The sequence below is a fragment of the Phasianus colchicus genome, chromosome 5, assembly GCF_987193195.1.
Source record: "Phasianus colchicus chromosome 5, bPhaCol1.hap1.1, whole genome shotgun sequence".
NCBI classification, from domain to species: domain Eukaryota; kingdom Metazoa; phylum Chordata; class Aves; order Galliformes; family Phasianidae; genus Phasianus; species Phasianus colchicus.
Genome location: NC_143440.1, coordinates 15,234,467 through 15,253,179, shown reverse-complemented (window position 1 = coordinate 15,253,179; position 18,713 = coordinate 15,234,467). Strand labels below are relative to the sequence as shown.

Here is an 18,713-nt window from a genome sequence, read left to right as displayed (position 1 = left end):
TAGTATGGTTAGTATGCTGTTGGACTTGATGATCTTTAAGGTCTTTTCCAACCTGAGCGATTCTGTGGTTCTGTGATCCTTTGGATACTGCTAAAATGCTCTTCTGGAGAAAAAGCCAATAGTCATGCATATAATGAAAAGTTTGACATGGAGTGCTCACTGAGCAGAACAAGGTAGCAAACTTGAGGCTTCTACAGCAAGTCTACAACACAAAGACCTTCCAAGCACTCTCCTCGCTTCCTCCAGCACAACAGCAGCAGCAATCAGGGGCAGCTCCCAATGCTGCCAGAGCTCATCATGTCAGCTGCAATAGGAGGCACCAGCCAGTAGGTATTAGACTGTACCAACACATCTGTTGGGTGGCACATCATTAAAACCAGCAGAGTAAAGGTGTATTTGTTTTACTCCAAGAGATGCACCTACTCTATCTCCTCCTTCTCAATACCCTAGGAAGATTTAATGCTTTTACATTTCCAAGTCCACATTGAGAGTGGTGAAGGTTGCTGGAATTAACAGTCACAAAGAGCAGCACAGAAGCTACAAGAGGAACAGCCGTGTATAAGATGGGTTTTTATTGCTGTTGATTTTGTGCCATGATTTTATAATTCTCATAATTCAGTGTGCTAATGTTTTTGTTCAATGTAAATCCAAATGATACAGATGGATGAGGTAAACCTAGCACTTAATTCTCCAAATATGTACTTGAACATTCTGCATTTTGATACATATGCTAACATGTACTAATTAGAACCATACGAAGACTTTAAAGGCAGGAATTAGGAACTTTCCAAAGCAGATTTATCCATTATGAGACAAACATTAGCACCACTTATCTTAAGTAAGGGTGAAAAATATTCTCAAAAAAAAATTAAGGAAACAAACAGTAAACTATGCAACAAAATAAGTCTGCAATTTAACTCAGTATAACCAACTTCAAGTATTGAAGAAAAAATTACCTAAATTTCACACCATCTTGAGAAGAAGAGATCACACCTTCTCAGTGATGCAGTACAAATTTTAGGTGCAGCATTAAAAATGAGTGACACCATGGAAGGGTCAAATGATGAAATATAGTATGACAGGAAAGTTTCTTTTAGTGGTAGCAAAAAACCACTTAAAGGATCAGGAAAGTTTCCATGCTCAGATGTTTTGTTTTTGTTTTTTTTTTTTTTTTTTACACAGATTAAAGCACTTTTTATCAGCACGGTAACAAAAAGTTAACAGGTTGTTCTACAGTAGCCTATAAAAGGAGAAGAAAAATTATTTCTGAGTAGGAAGATCCTAATCAGTAGCTTGCATTAGCAATTTAATACTCAAGATCACCGAGACAAGGTTAGGGGTTAATTCCAGTCATCTTTCTAGTAGAGCTCCTTTGATACAGTGTGAAAAATCCTTCTGTAATACTTAATTACTATCAATCATTCTGCTTCTGTATCAAACCCATAAACAAAAATATAGTAATGTATGTTAGTCAACATACATTGAAATACATAAATATTTCAGTATGTCAACAATAGGTTGTTACAATATTAGAATCACAAACAATACCAGCCATCAGCAATAGACCACTCAGAAGTGCTTGGTAATTTAAGAATCCTTGTTCTCACACTAGTTATAGTGACAGCACAGCTAACCCTCCTCAGCTTTGCAGGCCAGCTTACCTTGGCAATATGCACAACTGAAATAACCAATAACAGGAAGAACGGAGAAATTCACATTTCTGTTCCAGGCTGCTGCTAGGTTTTGTATGTGCAGAAATTCATTAAAGCTTGCAGGGTTTCATAGTGACAGCTTGAATATGCTAAGCACTATCAGCCTACTTATTTTTTCTTAAAATATATCCTGAGAAGAAGAGAAAGGGCTAAAAGAAAATTTAGGCAATGTAATATTTGCATTAAGACTAAATACTTCTAAATGCTACACATTCACAAATTAAAGTTATCATGCTGTATGCAAAACTCTTCTGGTACTTAAGGTACACATCTCTTTAGCATTCACTGTCAGATCTAAGCACAAGACATCCTTCAAGCTACATTCTCAGGAGTGCAAAACTGCATGAGGTAACAGTTTGAAAACAGGATGTGCACGGATTTTTTTGTATGCACATTGCCAACATACATCTTCAAGGAAAATCTGGGAAAGAGGAAGAGAGATACATAAAGGTTTGAGCTTGTAACTGGCAAAACAAATAAACAGCAGCAAGTGGAAGGAATGACAAGATGATGCTCTGAATGCTGCTGTCTAACCGGAAGGCAAAGCCAAGAAGCCCTGCAGGAAACACAAGCAGACTGCCTTATTTCCTATTGCTTCTGTGTTTAAAAACATCCCCAGTATGCATAAATCAAGATGTCAGTGGCAGTGAAAACAGAAACCCAGCTTAACTCCATAGCTACAAGGCTCTGTTAATCCCTCCCTAACATTCTCACTAGGGTCCCTAGCTTTCTTTTGTTCTTGTAATATCAAGCTGCAACAAAGAAGCCACGACAATGACATGCACAAAAGAAATCTGTATTTGCCTGTCAGAAACTGGATAAAAATTATCTCCATCACAGGTATAGTAATGAAAACCAGAAGCTACTGCGCGTATGTGCAGTCACTTCAACATTGAAACAAATTCCTGTAGCACCTGAAACACTGAGAATACTCACAGCTATAATGTAACACAGATGAACATTTAAAAAAAATCAAGTTCTTTTTAAGCTCAGTCATTAGAAAGGCTTATAGTTCATGCATACGTCAGCTATGCTCTTCAATATACTGCATTGTGTTGTGAGAAAAAACAGTCCTCAGTAAGCTTACTGGAAACTGGAGCAATGGAAAAGCAGTAGCTCTCCATCATGAAAACTGCACCTCCTTTGAGGTAGCCATGCCTGAAGCAGCCATTTGGACAAAATGTTTGTAACCTCCCTGATAGACTTCAGTATGATACAAGTTGCTGCCACAATGTATCAGAGGAAGCAGGCACTATTTTGTAACCTTCCCTCTCCCTTTTCTCCCCTATTTGTGACCTGCTCCCAAAACTGTTCAAAAAAAAAACTTATCAGCAACTTCTTTACTGCCTTGTTTGCGTAAATTTAGACTTGCTAGTAGAAAAAGGATGAAGAATACACAGTGTCTGTAAGATCTGTGCGGCTTTCCATAATAAGGATTCAGAAGAGCAACTGCTATGGCCTCATTTGCTCCCTTGGTACACGAGAGGTGACTCCTCAGAAGAACTTAACTGCAAGACAAAGCACTTAATCTTCCCCCTGAGATTTTGGAGAACACAATATCTGAACAAGTCCTACTGTGTTGCTCTGTTACACGTCACTCTGCAGTACCCAGCAGAACCACATTTTCTTCATCTACTTAGATACCATTTCTGTCTCCTAAACAAGACTTCTCCCCTGTTAAGAGTACACAAAAGATGGGATTAGTAACCTAGCACATTGCTAAACATAAAGCTTTAAAATTACAATGTATAATTAGATCACATGCTTAGATTTTCCTTGCACATATGCAAAAAACCTAACAAATAAAACATGCACCTATTGAAACCAAAACCAACTCCCTTTTGAAGGACAGAGTATCCACATTACCGTTTAAGCAATTTTAAGTAGCAATTACATTTAAGAAAAGCACTTTCAATCCATAACCTTTTTGTTCTGTGTTTCCAGATGCTAAAGCAATTCTTAGTGAAGAACTGTGAGTAGCAAACTCTGCTTAACATTAACATTATAATGAAAAAAAAATACAGAAAATTACTGTAGACTGAAATCAATCCTTCAAATTCTGACATAAGTTTATAATAAAGCTTCAGCTCTGAATACCCAGGAGGAGAATGCAAGTTCTAAGTATTTAAACTGTTCGAGAAGCACTACAGATTCAAGTGGAGAAGACAAAGGTCAGTGCACCATCTGGCATCTCTGCAAACACATCCTCAATCTGAGTAGATATCTGTTGCTGAAAAAGCATTATAATAGAAAAGCAAGCAACTGCAGATTAGAAAAACCACAGCAGAACAGTAATGCAGCTCGTATACATAACCAAGTGGCTGTTTCCAAACCTGCATTCTATTCTTGCCCATGTCACAGACTCCATCTTAATTCGCTTCTCTTCATGGCAGGAAGGAAAAAGCTGATGTATTTTCACCCCTAAACAACTAATAATAAAAGATGCCACAGTGATTCAATATTTACACCCTGGAATATTTCTAATTCTGTAAGACTTCAAATCTTATCTCCCAAAAACAGATTTTGTCTTCCTTTGTCATTATTACTGCATTTATCATTACAATGACCTATAATTATAACATATGTCTAATGACAGACAAGGTCCCAAAGGTGACATTTCAACAACAGGGAACAATAAATACAACAAAGAGAGTGACTTCAGCATGCTTAGAAACCAGATGCTGTAATTGAGGGCCTCTAAATGAATGCAAGGATGAAGCATCCTAGAAAGACAGCTGAATCCAGGAAAAAAAATAAGTTGGACACCATTTGTTTTACAGAACCATAGAATGGCCTGGGTTGAAAAGGATCACAATGCTCATCCAGTTTCAACCCCCTGCTATGTGCAGGGTCGCCAACCACCAGACCAGGCTGCCCAGAGCCACATCCAGCCTGGCCTTGAATGCCTCCAGTGACGGGGCATCCACAGCCTCCTTGGGCAACCTGTTCCAGTGTCACCACGCTCTGCATGAAAAACTTCCTCCTAATATCTAACCTGAACCTCCCCTGTCTCAGTTTAAGACCATTCCCCCTTGTCCTATCACTATCTACCCTTGTAAAGTATATCCTGTTGATACACTCCCTCCAAATATTTGAAGGTCACAATGAGGTTTCCCTGGAGCCCTCTCTTTTCCTCAGTTTCCTCACCTTTCTGTACAGATATCACAGAAATCTGAACACACAAAACACTGACCTCAAAAGTAGTACTGAAAGCATCCCACTGATATCTTCTACTGCTTTACTGCTTAAAATTGAATCACTACCACATTTAGTACTTCCGGAAAAAGAAAAAGGCGTTAGAAATAAGCACTACAAGTGTTTTACAAGTTAGTTTTAATTTTAGTCTCTGTAAAGACTAGATTTTTATCAAGTATCTCAACTTCCTGTACACTGTAACGAAAGAAGACTGCAAGTAGAAGATTAACCTTTACTGTGCTGTTATGTAAATACATTCTGGATATCACAGCACCATGCATAATACAAAACCACAGCCTAGCAAGCCCAGTGTTCAGTTTCTGACAATGTACAACACTGGAGCACTCCAGAAGGCTCCATAAATCTCTCAAAACACAGCTAATTGCCATCTCTATATCCCAAGAGAAATCTTTTCTCAGCTCTATGGCACACTGCTTTGATGCATGGACTAAAACCAATATTATCCTGGCTAGTACAATTGCTGATACTCTTGCTAATATGGTTAATCTTTACAGAATTAAACCATTTAACCTCAGCAAATCAAACAATTTAAAACCTCCAGTGTAACCGTATGTCGTACACACTAATTCTTCCTATTAGTATTCTCACCTTTACTATTATGCAAGACAAGAAAATTGTTCTTTATTGTCAAAGTATGCTAGCTAGACAATGCCTTGTAGAATCACTTGTGCACTGACCCTCCCTCCATTTTTGAGCTTATTGTTGCTTTTCCATGTGATGAACCGAAACAAGTATTTATTTGAAACCTAAAGTTAATTTGAAGCTCTTCTTAATTTGATTTTGTAACAAGAGCAAACCTCATTCTCTCTTTGAAGGCCTGAGACAGTGCCTGCTGTGATACTCGCAGTCGTTTTACTCCTAGATTCCAAATACAGCGTGCAGAAAATCAAATCCAAAATGAGAATAGAAAGTAGTAATAGTTTCATGTTTGTGGCTGGCTGTCACTTTAAAATAATATTTGTTTTAGCAACCTCCAGTTAATAAGTAGCTCGTGACTCTGTGATAACCATTGTTACCATTGTCTTCCTTGGAGATTAGCCTTTTTGGACAGGTTTCTCACAATATTTTTGCTTTATGTCCTGTGCGCTCCACCCAATTTGCAAGTCTCCAAGGATCCTAGAGAAACAAACCACAGGGATCATTCCTGTAAGCAGCCACATTACTACTCCCAGTGAGAACATGCGTTCATTTGGATTAGTAGTTTTCACTGCTGCTTGGTCCTTTTTTTTTTTTGCATATAAGGAAGTGCATGTAACTGAGCATATACTAGCAGAAGAGTAAAGGGACAGCCTCAGACATATTGAGGACCTTATCTTGGCACCACCCTTCCAAAACGATGCAATATTTTGCACTTAACTCCAAGGCTAAGATGCATGATTCCCCTTTATTTAGCTGTCACAGACTCTACCCATTTCATACATATATATATATTTTTTTATTAGTGTTTGTCCTGCAAAGCAACAAAACTGTTTCTGACAAATTCTTTATGATACCAGATAAAGTATCATTGGGAATACCAACAGGCACATACAAGAAAGCTGACTCACCCAGCTGGTGATGACAGTCTCTGGCTGAGGAACACTCATCCTCAGGCAGCAGCCTCCATCCAGGAGACGTGCTCCCTTCAGGGGCTGGCCCTTAAATGAGTCCAGGGTCCACCTTTTCTGTCAGGTGGGAAGCACAGGGGAATTTTTTTGCTTCCTGGGCCAGCCATCCCCTTCACCAGGTGCTCAATCATCAGCTCAGGCTTTGACCTAACAGCTCCCAAACAGTAATCAATACCAAGCAGGTGAAATTAACTCTCTCTCCAACCAACTAGTAAAACTGGGTACTATTTAAGGAAAGAATAAGATTTAGGACAGTGAATAGCAGAATTAAAAGGAATAGGAAAAAAAATAAGGGGATCTTCACATTTCACTTTGCTAGGAACAAGAACTGCTGGGTGGGTTAGGTTCACACATGTAATGAAGGAACCAGACTGCAACAGCCTTCAACTTCCTCCAAGTCTCACGTACTTTTCCAGTTCATTTAACAGATAAGTAGTCTGACTTCTGGAGTATTTGATCAATATAATAAGAAGTTACTGAAGTCTAGTTTCAAAGAAGTGGCAGAGGACACAATCTAGCACAAAGTTGCACATTTCAGCACAGTCACATTTTCTTTTCTATCACCCTGCCAAACCAAGCCCTCCAGAAAACAGATTCTTCCCTAATGAGGCACTGCACTGTCCACAAAGGCTGTGCTTATTTGGTAGCTAGGTGCCCTCAAGTTCAAGTCTAGCATCATTGAAAAAAAGACATCTGTGTTCCTTTATCTTTCTTCTTTTGAGAAAGATCACTGGTATCTTTAGGCCTGATTTGTGAGATCACTGAACTGCATGCATTGATTTTTGGCATGGCTAGCACTAGAACCTTTGCCTGTAAAGTCACAGACTGAAACCACATCCACACCTTAGAAGTGTGCTAAGTCCACGATTAGAGAAATATTACATACAAGCCATGGGACAAGAACTGTTGGCATAGGGATTAAAGTGAAGGCAATGAAGTTCACAGCCACAGGCAATTAAGAGTCACAACAGACACCAATGCAGACAGCACACTGTGATATACAAGTAACACACTGCAAGCACCCACTCACACAATAGGCACCTGTGACACATCACAACACAGACATCTATCCAGATGAATGATAATTGCTCCTATAGGTCAGTGATCCAGCTATGAACTGGAAAAGCCAGGATCCAAATTCTTTGTGCTACAGTTTAATTAGAGGTAACTGTTCTACATGAGACACCACTGTTCTCAGTATTTTCATAAAACTGAGGTCTTCATAAGACTGGAAAATAATAATAATTATTTGTTATAGCCAACTGGGAAATGATGATGTGCATGCTAGCAAGGCTGCATTATGTGGACAAGCACTTCCAGTATTTGCTTCCTCTTAGCTGAAATTATATTTGCTCACTCTAAGAAAAAAAAGCTGTTCTCAATGCTGTGGACCATTACTCTGGTGATACACCCCATGCACTCCCAGGTTTGCCTTCAAAAATTTATTTCAAACTCTGCCTAGAAAAGCATTCATGCAAAAAGTTTAAGTTAAAAGAATGAATTTGAACCGTATGTTTTAAAGTACATTAAAACCTTCACAAAAGTTGTCATTCAGAGGCTAAGCAACCTTCATGTTATCTCAGTCTGCTATGCCCAAAGAAATATTCAACATCTTTCTATTTCATATTTTTGGCTTGGCTCAGAAATACACACTCTAAACAAGAACCAATGTGTTCAACTGAGGCTGACAACTATAAAGATACGTCCTTCTCAATAGATTTTCTTCAAGTGGAAAACAGGAGTACCCATTTTTCAGAGTAGGATGTATGACAATTCAATAGATCTGCTATACAATAGTTTCTTATTTACTTAAAAAGACTACCTACTCTTCTGCTGAAAGAAAAAAAAAACAACAATCCAGCAAGCAATTTTGCCCTGAAAGGTAGAGGTTACATAGCCTGCATTTCACAAACTGCAGAACAATACTTCTCCATTAATTCCATGTATTCCTAACCAGCTGGCTCAGTGAGCATTCACTTCACCTCCAATCAAGATGAACACAGTTTAAACAAGAATCTTGATTCCATTAACAATGAGGAAAAGCAGGTCTACGAATATATAAATAATATTTTGCCCACCTGGAAGGTCACACTGCATACAGCAACAGCTGCCTATGTTTTAGTGGATGACTGGGCATTTCCTGCCTGAAACACACTTAAAGGCGCTTTAAAAAACAACAGTGAGAACAACCTTACATTGCAGTGTAAAAACTGAGAGGTTATTCTAAGAAGTTAACCAAGCACACCCTCTACAATCTTTAAACTAAATACTTAGCTGCATTTGACAAGCATTAGCACAGAACGGCCCCTTTGCAAATAGGAGCTCTCATGGTGGCTTACACCACCAGCTCAAGCCTCAACAGGTTCTTGTGACTCGGACAAGTACAACCACATTCAAGAGGGTGGGGCAAGAGAGAAAACCTCATTACAGACATGCTGGGGCTATCTGAATGCAAACCACCAAATTCAGCACTTCGAACCAAAGCAAAAAACTGCTATGCCAGATGATACGGTAAAAGCAGACCCTCTACCTTGCAAGATTAAGACTACAATTGAACAGAACTAAACAACCATTAGACTTCAGTATCATTTTGACTGCTTCTTCAGTCAGATTCCTTTCAAACTTCAAAAATCAGCTTGATGCTGCTTTAAAAAACACCACACTACCTTGCTGCAACAAAAAGGAGACACTGAAGAGACTAGCAAGTATGCCAGGACTGCACATCAGCACATACATTCCAAACAGAAAATATAAAGAAAGATAGCATGGTTTGTAAGACAAAAGAAAACAAAATATTGCAGGGAATAAAATTTATCTGAGGATCTGGATATCCTAAAATCAGAACCTGCAAATTCTCCAGTTTCTCCTCTCTTTTCTTCCTCTGCTAGAAGCATTTCAGATAACCTCACTGCTAATGGCAAGATCAGTGTCTGTCAGTGGCTTTCAAATGTAGGCTAGTCAACTCTTTAAAAAAAGAAACGATACCATTTCCTTCTAAATTAGCAGGTAAGACTTAACCAGCAAACATGCAGTTTTCGTTTTAATGTAGTTTTGTTCAAGAGAGTCTATTAACATAAACAAGAGATACAGGTCTGCCCTAAAGCTTTTTCTTCCTTCTACAAGTACATCTGTTGCCCTGACAAGTTATTAACCCTCTGTCCTCTTATAACCACTGGGAAGCGGTCACAGTAGCGCTCTGTAAGACATGGCAATCACACCGGTTACAGACTGGAGTTCCAGGAACACCTACCTATCCTCAGAGAGAAGGCTGACTGAAAAGAAAGCTACTTCTAATTTATCAGACCTGACACAAACCTGAAACCACAGAGTTAACCCTGTAACCTGAGTAGCCTCATCCGCAAAGCAGACACAAAACACCTTGTAGTAAAAGCAACAACTCTATCCAGTTCTGCATAACCTGTTAAGAAACACTCAGCGTAACCAAGTCTTTCTTGAACAACTCCCTGTGGTGTTAAGAAGCACCATATCAAAGAGAGGTGATGGATAAGTCACAAAATTTTACAATAAATGACCATTAAGGTGTGAAATTAAGCAGTTAAAAACCCCAAGGTCTCTCAAAGTTGCCCCTACACAAGCTGTTTTACACAAGCTCTGTAATTTATGTTCAAACACCAGGAAATTCCCCACGTGAAAGTGCCAAGTGCTGATACATTTCAGAGTAGAGAAGGAATAGCCACGATACACTCAATGAACACTAATGATAAAAGCATTTGACACACACCTTTCTAACCTGGATAGTGGAAGAAAAATGCATGCAGATGCATTCAGAAGAGCTTAGGTTACCATGCCTGGATCATTTTGACTTTGCTCTAACCACCAAAGATGGCTGCTGGAGAACATGCTTTGCTGCAAGCTTACATTATAGCTTAATGGATTTACTCTGAACGTTCGGAGTGAAAAATAAATTTTGTATATGACAGTCATTCCTGTCTTGATTTCAGTTAAATTACTGACATTCTTCAAGGCCTTGAATAAATACATCTCGATTCTTTCTTTTTTTTTAAATGCATGCATTCAATGCTCCTGTAGTCCCTCTTTCCAGCTGCAAACAGAGCGTTGTGGATTGGGTGAAGAACTTGCACCCTGACCAGTTCCTCGCAGTTGGAAGAGCAGCTTCAGTGAAACTTATCATTTGGAGGGGGAAAAAAAGGTAAAATATAGTATAGCTGATCAGCCATTTACAGTTATACTCATCACTGTAACTCAGGAATTGAATTATTTTAAGTTATTGCACACAGCCTTGGGGCAGGGAGCTTCCTTGTGTGCAACCTTCTCACATGCTGAAGCAGTCAGTCATGAAACTGTTGTTCCCTGGACAGCCTCACTGACGTAGCAATATTCAGTAATACCATAAGCATCATGATTACAAAAATGAATCAAATAATTCGTTATGAAGTTTGCTGCACTGAAGGACGCAGGCCAAAATTTCTGCTGTCGTTGCAGAATAACATCAGTGGAAAAAGTACTAAGGAGGGCATTTAGAAACTGCACTCATTATGAAAATTTCACAACCTTATCACCATTTCTAGAACATGCCTTAAAACTGATGCAGAAGATTACTTCAATAGCATTCCACTAGCAGAGACCCACATTAAAGTTCTTTAATAGGTCAGCAATGATTGCAGAATACACAGATCTGACAATACCAAGTTCAGACTTGTATACACAGCTATCTAAAAACTGCAGTCTCTCGTTAATTTTACTCTTTCAAGTATGTGTGCTCTGGGCCCACATCCAGAAGATGTAACAGATGGAAACTGCCAGTGAAATATGGCAATGCTATAATAAGGCCATAATACAGAATGAGGCTTCATACCTCAAATCAGATGGGATTCAGCCAGACACCCCAAATTCCACTACCTTCACATTCACATCATGGGAGAGCCAGCACTTTTCTCACGTAAATGAAAACTGACTTGGAGTAAATTAGAGGTCTGAATTATGCTTAATTAACAAGTTTACTATATTTATAATTTAAGTATAAACTAAATGTAACAAACTCAGACAAGAACTCCAACAGAGCTCTGAATCCAACATCTGCTCCAAGATACCAGTCAGAACATCTCATATTTTCATATATTCTGCAGTTTCTCCACACAGTTCAAGTAAAATACATCATCAGAAAAATCACTAATTATTTACAGAATAATTACCAGTAGTAATCAGGCTATTTCACAATTACGTTCATTTCATTTAAATCCTTGCTGCCACAGAAAAGTAACCCTCTTCTCCCTAAGCTTTATGTTCCCTAGAGCTATTTACATCACTCATACAGCTACACAAACACGCTACAGGAACTCATTTAGCTGAAAACTAATCTTGAGAGGAAAAATAGGAAGGGAAAATACAGATTAGTTTTCAGCCAGATGAGCATCTTTAACCTACCAGCCTTCACAAATAACAATGCCAGCATAACAGCAGAGAACACATGCAGGAATATGTTAGGAAGAAGTACTGCTTCCCTTTCTGAACATTCAATTATTTTACTAAGGAAATTGTTTATTTTAATTTAGAATCCTTCCAATTGATATTTTGATTCTCCTTCCCCCTAAATAAAATCCTCGCTGGAAAAAGAATGTTCTTATAACACCAAATCAAGATTCTCATACATTGCACTGACCAAAGGCAAGTAACTGCCTAACTGATACAAGTTCTGTTGTCAGCTAAAGTAACACAGGTTTCAAAAAGTAGGTTTTCTTTGGTATTTCTGCCAACAAATGCAAGAAATTGATAACTACTCATGCCAGGACTTCCAAGAAAAGGCCTTTGCAGTTATCTTTTGGTATTGGTTTTGCAATACAGCAGAAAAGTAACAGCAACACACTCAGTACTGCACTCAAACCCCTTCAGAGCCACAGAGGCAGAAGAGCACAACTGAACAGTTTAAACTGCTCTAGTCCACCACTGATGCCTCCTGTCCAGTACTGATTCCTCTTGTACAACTATAAGAGTTTCCACGGACATCAAACAAATAGCATCTTTCCACCATTACAAGTATACTACGTGGATATTAAAAGAATATCTCAAATATTAACTTGTATCTGTGGATGATGTTGTGAGAGTTGTTTTGACAGGTAACCTCTGGTTTAGGAGAGATACGGTGAAAGTACAGGAAATAATATTGATGTCTCACTGGTAAACAGTGAACCGAGTGCAAATGGCTCACAGACAGACCTAGATTATCTGGGAAGAACAATCTGGGGACTCACAGGTAGTGATGTTACACCTATAAGTAGGAATAAATAAGGAACGTGCAAACATTTCCTGCACTGTGGGACTGGACGTGTCTGTTTTACTGGTTCCAAGTTATTTTCAGCTCCATCAAAGCAGGGAAAACAACCCACAAAGCCAAGAATTTGCAGGGAATGCAAAGCAGGGGAAACACCTGTCATGAGGTCAGCTGAAAAGCAGAATGGATATCCACGGTGCAGCTGTGATAGGTGGGAGGCTGCAAAAGTGCTTCTGGGGGGGGGGGGAAAGGTCTGCCTTAATAAGGCAGGAGACCTTCACTGGAGAGGACTGAAGGGAGAAGCATTCTTTATGGTTACAGCAGCTGAAGAACTTCCAGCATTTTTCCTTTTTATAGAAAGACTTGCTATAATAAGAAAGTTTCACGCATTACTTAAAATGAAAATTGTCAGCTACCTTGACATACAAAGGTTTGTTAGATGTAGGCAGCAGTATTCTTCTTGGTTCATCTGCATTATATCGCAGACAAACTGACAGCTAAGTAAACAGCGTAATTTCTCTATGTTCCCACCACAAGATACATTCCTCACAATTAATACATCCCATTCAAAAGCAACAAAGATTTAGCCTAACAGCTGTAAATTAGCATATTGGATTTTTTTACCGACTCAGAACTGGAACATTGTGTTTTTCACCTCTAGTCCTCAGCTGTTCTAGCTCAATACCAGGACTTCTATGTGCAACAACATCACTCATATTTCACCAGAGTCTATCTTGAACCGGACAGTATTTCAACGACACTGCCATAAATGCAGTATAAAAGACAGCAAAAAAAATAAACCAGCATTATGCGTTGCTTTTCTGCTAGCCTTCAAAATCCTTGTTGGGACACAGATGATCTCGTAGTTCTGTTTTAGTGCCTTGACACTTACAGTTAAGGCCTTCTACGCTGGACAAATCTACAGAGTACATAGCCCAAAAGAAGACCTCTCGCACTGCTTGTTAAAATCATTAGCATAATAAATACTCTAACGGATTGAATTTGAATACAAGTTACTTTCCAACTATGTTGTCTGGTCAAATGAAGACTACAAAACAGCATAGTATACACTGTGTTTCCAGTGGATTAACTGACATGACAAGGCTGATATACTGGATTAGACAGTTTTCACTTCACAGCTGTATCCACTTGTTCTATGGCAGCAGGCCATGAAGCACCTGAGCAGACTGAAGATGTCTGTGCCCTCTTCAGGCACAAACTGTTTGCTTCTTTCTTCTTCTGCCTGTATTTTACTCATCTTCTTAGCCCTGCTTTCTTACTGCCCTCAAAGCTGAAGATATGGGAGCAGTTTGGCCAGGCTATGAGAAAAAGATCACTTTCAATCATTTTGAAGCTCTTCTTTCACATCGCTGGGCAACATAAGATAATTGAGCAGTGAATAGTTTAACAATATGGGTAGCTGTGACACTGCAAGCAGCAAGGGCTACCACTTAAACCAAAGACAGGACGAATCCCTATCGCACACAGCCCTTTCCCTTCTACGCCTTTGTCAAGTCACTGCTTACTCTGATCCGAGAATGACACCATACTCTGACACAGAGGGAATGGTAATGTACATTCAACATTAAAGAATCCTCCCTGAAGAGTTTCCAGGCAGCATTTCACTTCTTGAGGATGCGTAAGTTTTCTTGTGCTCAGAGTCACTTGAGCAAGAATTGAGAAGGAAGCCATTTGTTGTTTTTGAAATAGAAGCAAAGGAAATAGTTACAGATGACTCTTCCCTCCTGCCTTTCCTTCACTAGTATTCCTTGTTTGTAGGGCTAAACTATACACAGAAGGCTTTTCCAGTTGCCTATACAAAGCTCTCCAGCTCATCCCTGCAGAAGAAACTCTTTTCCAGCTCAAGATGCACCTACAGACGTGCTTTGACATCACAACTATGTTGAACTGTTACAGTTCTCATGGTTCCAGTTAGAGTACAGATGTAGCTCAAAATAATGTCTCCGGTTTAACAGGTCCTTGTTGGTTTAAAGAAAAAAAAAGAGGTGAGGGGAACTTAGAAAAAAAAAATATTTTAAGCAACAACATATAAAAAAAAGATTATAGTGGACAGTCCTCCCTTGATTAGAACAATTTGTTATAGAATCAGACACTGCAGTTAGATATGCCATGTCAGGATTACTGGTACCACTAACACATCCTACTCCTTTGCAATATGAATTATAAAACTATATTAAAGAGTAAGTTTTATAACTGAATAAACAACGCCCATCCTTGTTGCTACTTCGAACTTCATGAATGATCGATGCTGTTTGTAACATAAAAGTTTGTGATCTCTTTCAAAATGCAACGTAGAGCTCTGTCAGACGTCAGTGAACGAAGTATTTATGCAATACTGATCCCTGGTGTAAATTGCATTGAAAATATTTTCCGTATGCAACAAAAAATCTTTTAAAAAATGTATTTTAAGAGCACTGAAAGGACCAAAGCCTTTCACCAATATCATTATTAAGGCCATGCACAGTAGAAAGGTAAAAGATACTAAGCAAGCAGAGAAAAGACTTCAGGTTTATTTTGATGCTAAGCTGAGATCTTACTGCAACGTGCCAACACCCCATTTTGTTCAGCTTAACTGGGTTTTTAAGCACTTGACCAAACAGAAAACAGCACCCTGAGAAGTTTTGCTGTGTGACCACATAATCCTATAACTGCTTGTTAATCCATAATAAATTCACTATTGTTTATAAGCTTCAGCTTCCGTTTTCGTATATTAAGCACTCTGAGGCGATCAGAGACACTTGGGCTGCTGCCCTTTGTGGTATGATTAGAACTTACCCTTCCCCCACGCTCCAGAAGACGAGCGCAGGGAGGACCGGTAAGAAATAAAGCAGATCTCACTCTAAATCTTCTATAGGATAAATGCGACACAAGCTTGAGGGGTAGAGATCTAGAACAGAAGCAACTCGTTATTGCTGCCTAATTTAACACCCTTGCACTTGAAGATTAGTAACTTGGTAATGGGAAGTTCAAATACAGACAGCATTTCTTATATTGAACATTCAGAAAGTACAACTGTTCACATGAATCCATCATGTAAAACTGCAAGTGCAAGCCAGCACATTACTCCACCAGTATGGAATAAGAAAGATCAAGGTACTTTCAGAAGTGACAACGCTCATTTAGCAAAGAGTGATTGCTACCAGGAGGGACAACACCAAGACACAGACCAACACGACTTGCTCTCCTGAAGCACAACAAGAGTGGATGCAATATCTGAGAGGTTAATGAGAACAATTTGTTTTCCTATTATTTCTACAGCCCTTCCCTTCACACATAACTGGAATCGCTGAAGTTTTCACTGGAGAAAGGCTGAATGAACATTACTCAGACTTCTGCTGAGACAGAAAAAGTGTCCTCACTTTCTTTCTCAATAAACAGCAAGAAGGATGTTTTCATTTACACTTTGTTGCTAACAGCAGGAATAACAGGCAGCTTAAGAAAATATCCATCAGGCCTCCTTCTCCCTTCAAAATGCTCTCCTCTCCTGCAGCACTATATCTCCCATCCCTAAAGAAACCCACAAACAGAACTCACAGAGATTTAGGAAGAGCACTGGTGGGACAATAGTGGGTTTGGTCAGCAAGAAGCATATCAGGAAATAGCTGAGAATGAGTACACAATGTACAAGTGACTCAGGATCCATTCTCACTACAGTGGGAAAACAGGCAGGCCTTTTTCCAACACGATGGATCCACACACTTGGAAAAGAAAAAAAATACAGCAGGAATTCTAATCTTTACATAGCAGCTTTGAAAAATATTTTTTTCCATGAGAAAAGTGATATTTTAACATTTTGACAGCTTGCTTAAACTGTTTTGATTCCTTTCTGCTTTACAACGTAATTTGCACAAAATAAGTACCAATGCATAACCAAGCCATTTTGAGACATCTAAGCATCTTGCCAAGTATTGGGTTTGACTTCTTCCTAATTGTAGCACAGCTCTGACACTTTAGCTTCTACAGAGAAAATGAGAACAGGCCACCTGTGCTGGGTGGTTGTGATGGAAATAATATCAAAACCAGCTTGTCATTCACACTAATATTTTCACTGAGAGCATGCCAACGCAGTATAGGTCAGAGGGCTGCAAGACAAGCGTAGTGCTACATGGCATAGAGACATCTCCCTTCATGCATCTCCAGTGATGCACTTCTGCTGCTCAGCCTGCTGGAGGACAGCCCTGCTGCATCCATCAGATTTCCATCAGATGGAGGGGCCAAGCTCGCAGTCAAGCAGAGCTGGTATTGATAGCAGCTTCCAGAGTCTTCACATCTGCTTTGAAGATAATTAAGTGCCATACTTTCAAGAGTTCTTTCAGTGATTTCTGCTGCAGATCAGAAGCAACACGGGCGCACACAGCCTTTCTAACAGGTCAAACCCAGCAACTGTGACAGAAGAGGTTTTCACATCGCATTTCCAGGCACACCACATAACCAAGGTGACAAAGATGGCTTTCAGGCAAAGGAGTAAATCGCCGCAATAAATAAATAAATAAATAAATGATGATAATAGAGAAAGGACCTACAGGCAGCAGGAATCACCGGCAGTCTAGTTTAGCTGAAGCATAAAGCTACAGCTCATGTGATTGGGAAGCGGAATTATTCACAGTTCACCTAAGCGCAGGTCACGAGCACAACGCACGCCGGCGGAACCCAAACGGGGCGCTCCCAGCAGCGCGCACCGAGCTCCTCAAACCAGAAACCGGCAGCGAAGCGCCGCCTCCCCGTCTCCGCGCAATTAGCGCTATTAACGCCGAGCTATCCAAGCCCCCCGGCGCGGCTCTCCTTCGGCTTAATCCCTGCCGAGCTCTCCCCTTCCTCGCCACCGACAACCCTTCAGGCTGAGCAGGAAGCACGGCGTCCCGCGACAGCCGCCCTTCCCACGGCCAAAAAAGGCATGAAAAGTTGCTTCTCCCGGCCGACGCTGAGCCCTCCGCACCTCTTCCTCCCCCGCGCTGCACCCGGCGGCGCTGCCCGGCGGGCGGTCCGGCGGCACCGAGCTCTTCCCGCCAGCACCGCCCGCCAGGTGCCTCCCGCGGCGCCCGCCCAACGGCTGCCCCGCTCCCGCCGCTCTGCTCCCGCCGCCCTGCTCGGCGGCAGCGGAGGAAGGCGGCCGGGGGGACCGGGCGGAGACGGGGGGGCCCTACTCACCCCATGAGCCAGTCCATGGCTGTGTCCCGCCGCCCCGGGTGGCTCCCGCGGCCGCCGCGTCCTTCTCACCGCCCGCTCATGAGGCCCCGACGCGCCCCGCCCCAGCGGCTGGCTGCCGGCCCGGCGGGCGCTGCCCGGCTGCGGCTCCGCTCGCGAGGCGGCCGGGTTCCTCGCTCTGACACTCGCGCACTCCGGCGGCCGGAAGTAAACACACGGCGCTCGCCCCGCCCCGCCGGCGGCCAACCCGGAAGTGGCCCCCTCCCCCTCCCTGTCCCGTTCCCCGCCCCCGCCCGGGGCACGCTGGGAAATGTAGTGCGCTGCCTTTCTTTGGGCTGTCGGTGAAGCTGGTTGAGAGGATAAATCCCTTCCGTTCCAAACGTGGAAGTGAGTCGTTTCCAGAGTTTCCAGAGCCATAGCCGTTCATTGGTGTGCACTAAAGCAGCAGTATGACCTCCTTCTCGATTGCCACGGCCTTTGGTGGAGCTATTCGCAGACCTGGAGGTGATCGCACGCGTAGTGCACAAGTTAACGAGAAGCTGCTGGTACGGTGGCTGACAGCTGCATCCTTGGACTCCCTGCCAGATCGTTCTTGCTTCCTGAGGGGAGCACCGGCTTCTGGATGCTGGTTGAGGATCAACAATTACTTTTGAAAATGGGCTCCCCTCTGAAATCTGCACGACACATACATCCTTTATTTTGCCTTTTTTTTTTTTTTTTTTTTTTTAACTCTCATAGTTTTCGTTCCCTTTGCATTTATAA

General features: G+C 41.1%; 1 protein-coding gene across 1 annotated transcript in view; it reads right to left on the bottom strand.

Moving 5' to 3' along the window:
• MOB2 (MOB kinase activator 2) overlaps nt 1-18,141 on the bottom strand; it is a 111,293-nt gene extending 93,152 nt beyond the window's left edge. Inside the window, exon 1 of the mRNA XM_031613873.2 lies at nt 17,955-18,141. Coding sequence (XP_031469733.1) covers nt 17,955-17,971 — 17 coding nt within the window. The 5' untranslated portion in view covers nt 17,972-18,141. The remainder of the gene's footprint in view (nt 1-17,954) is intronic.
• Nucleotides 18,142-18,713: the final 572 nt, after the last annotated feature.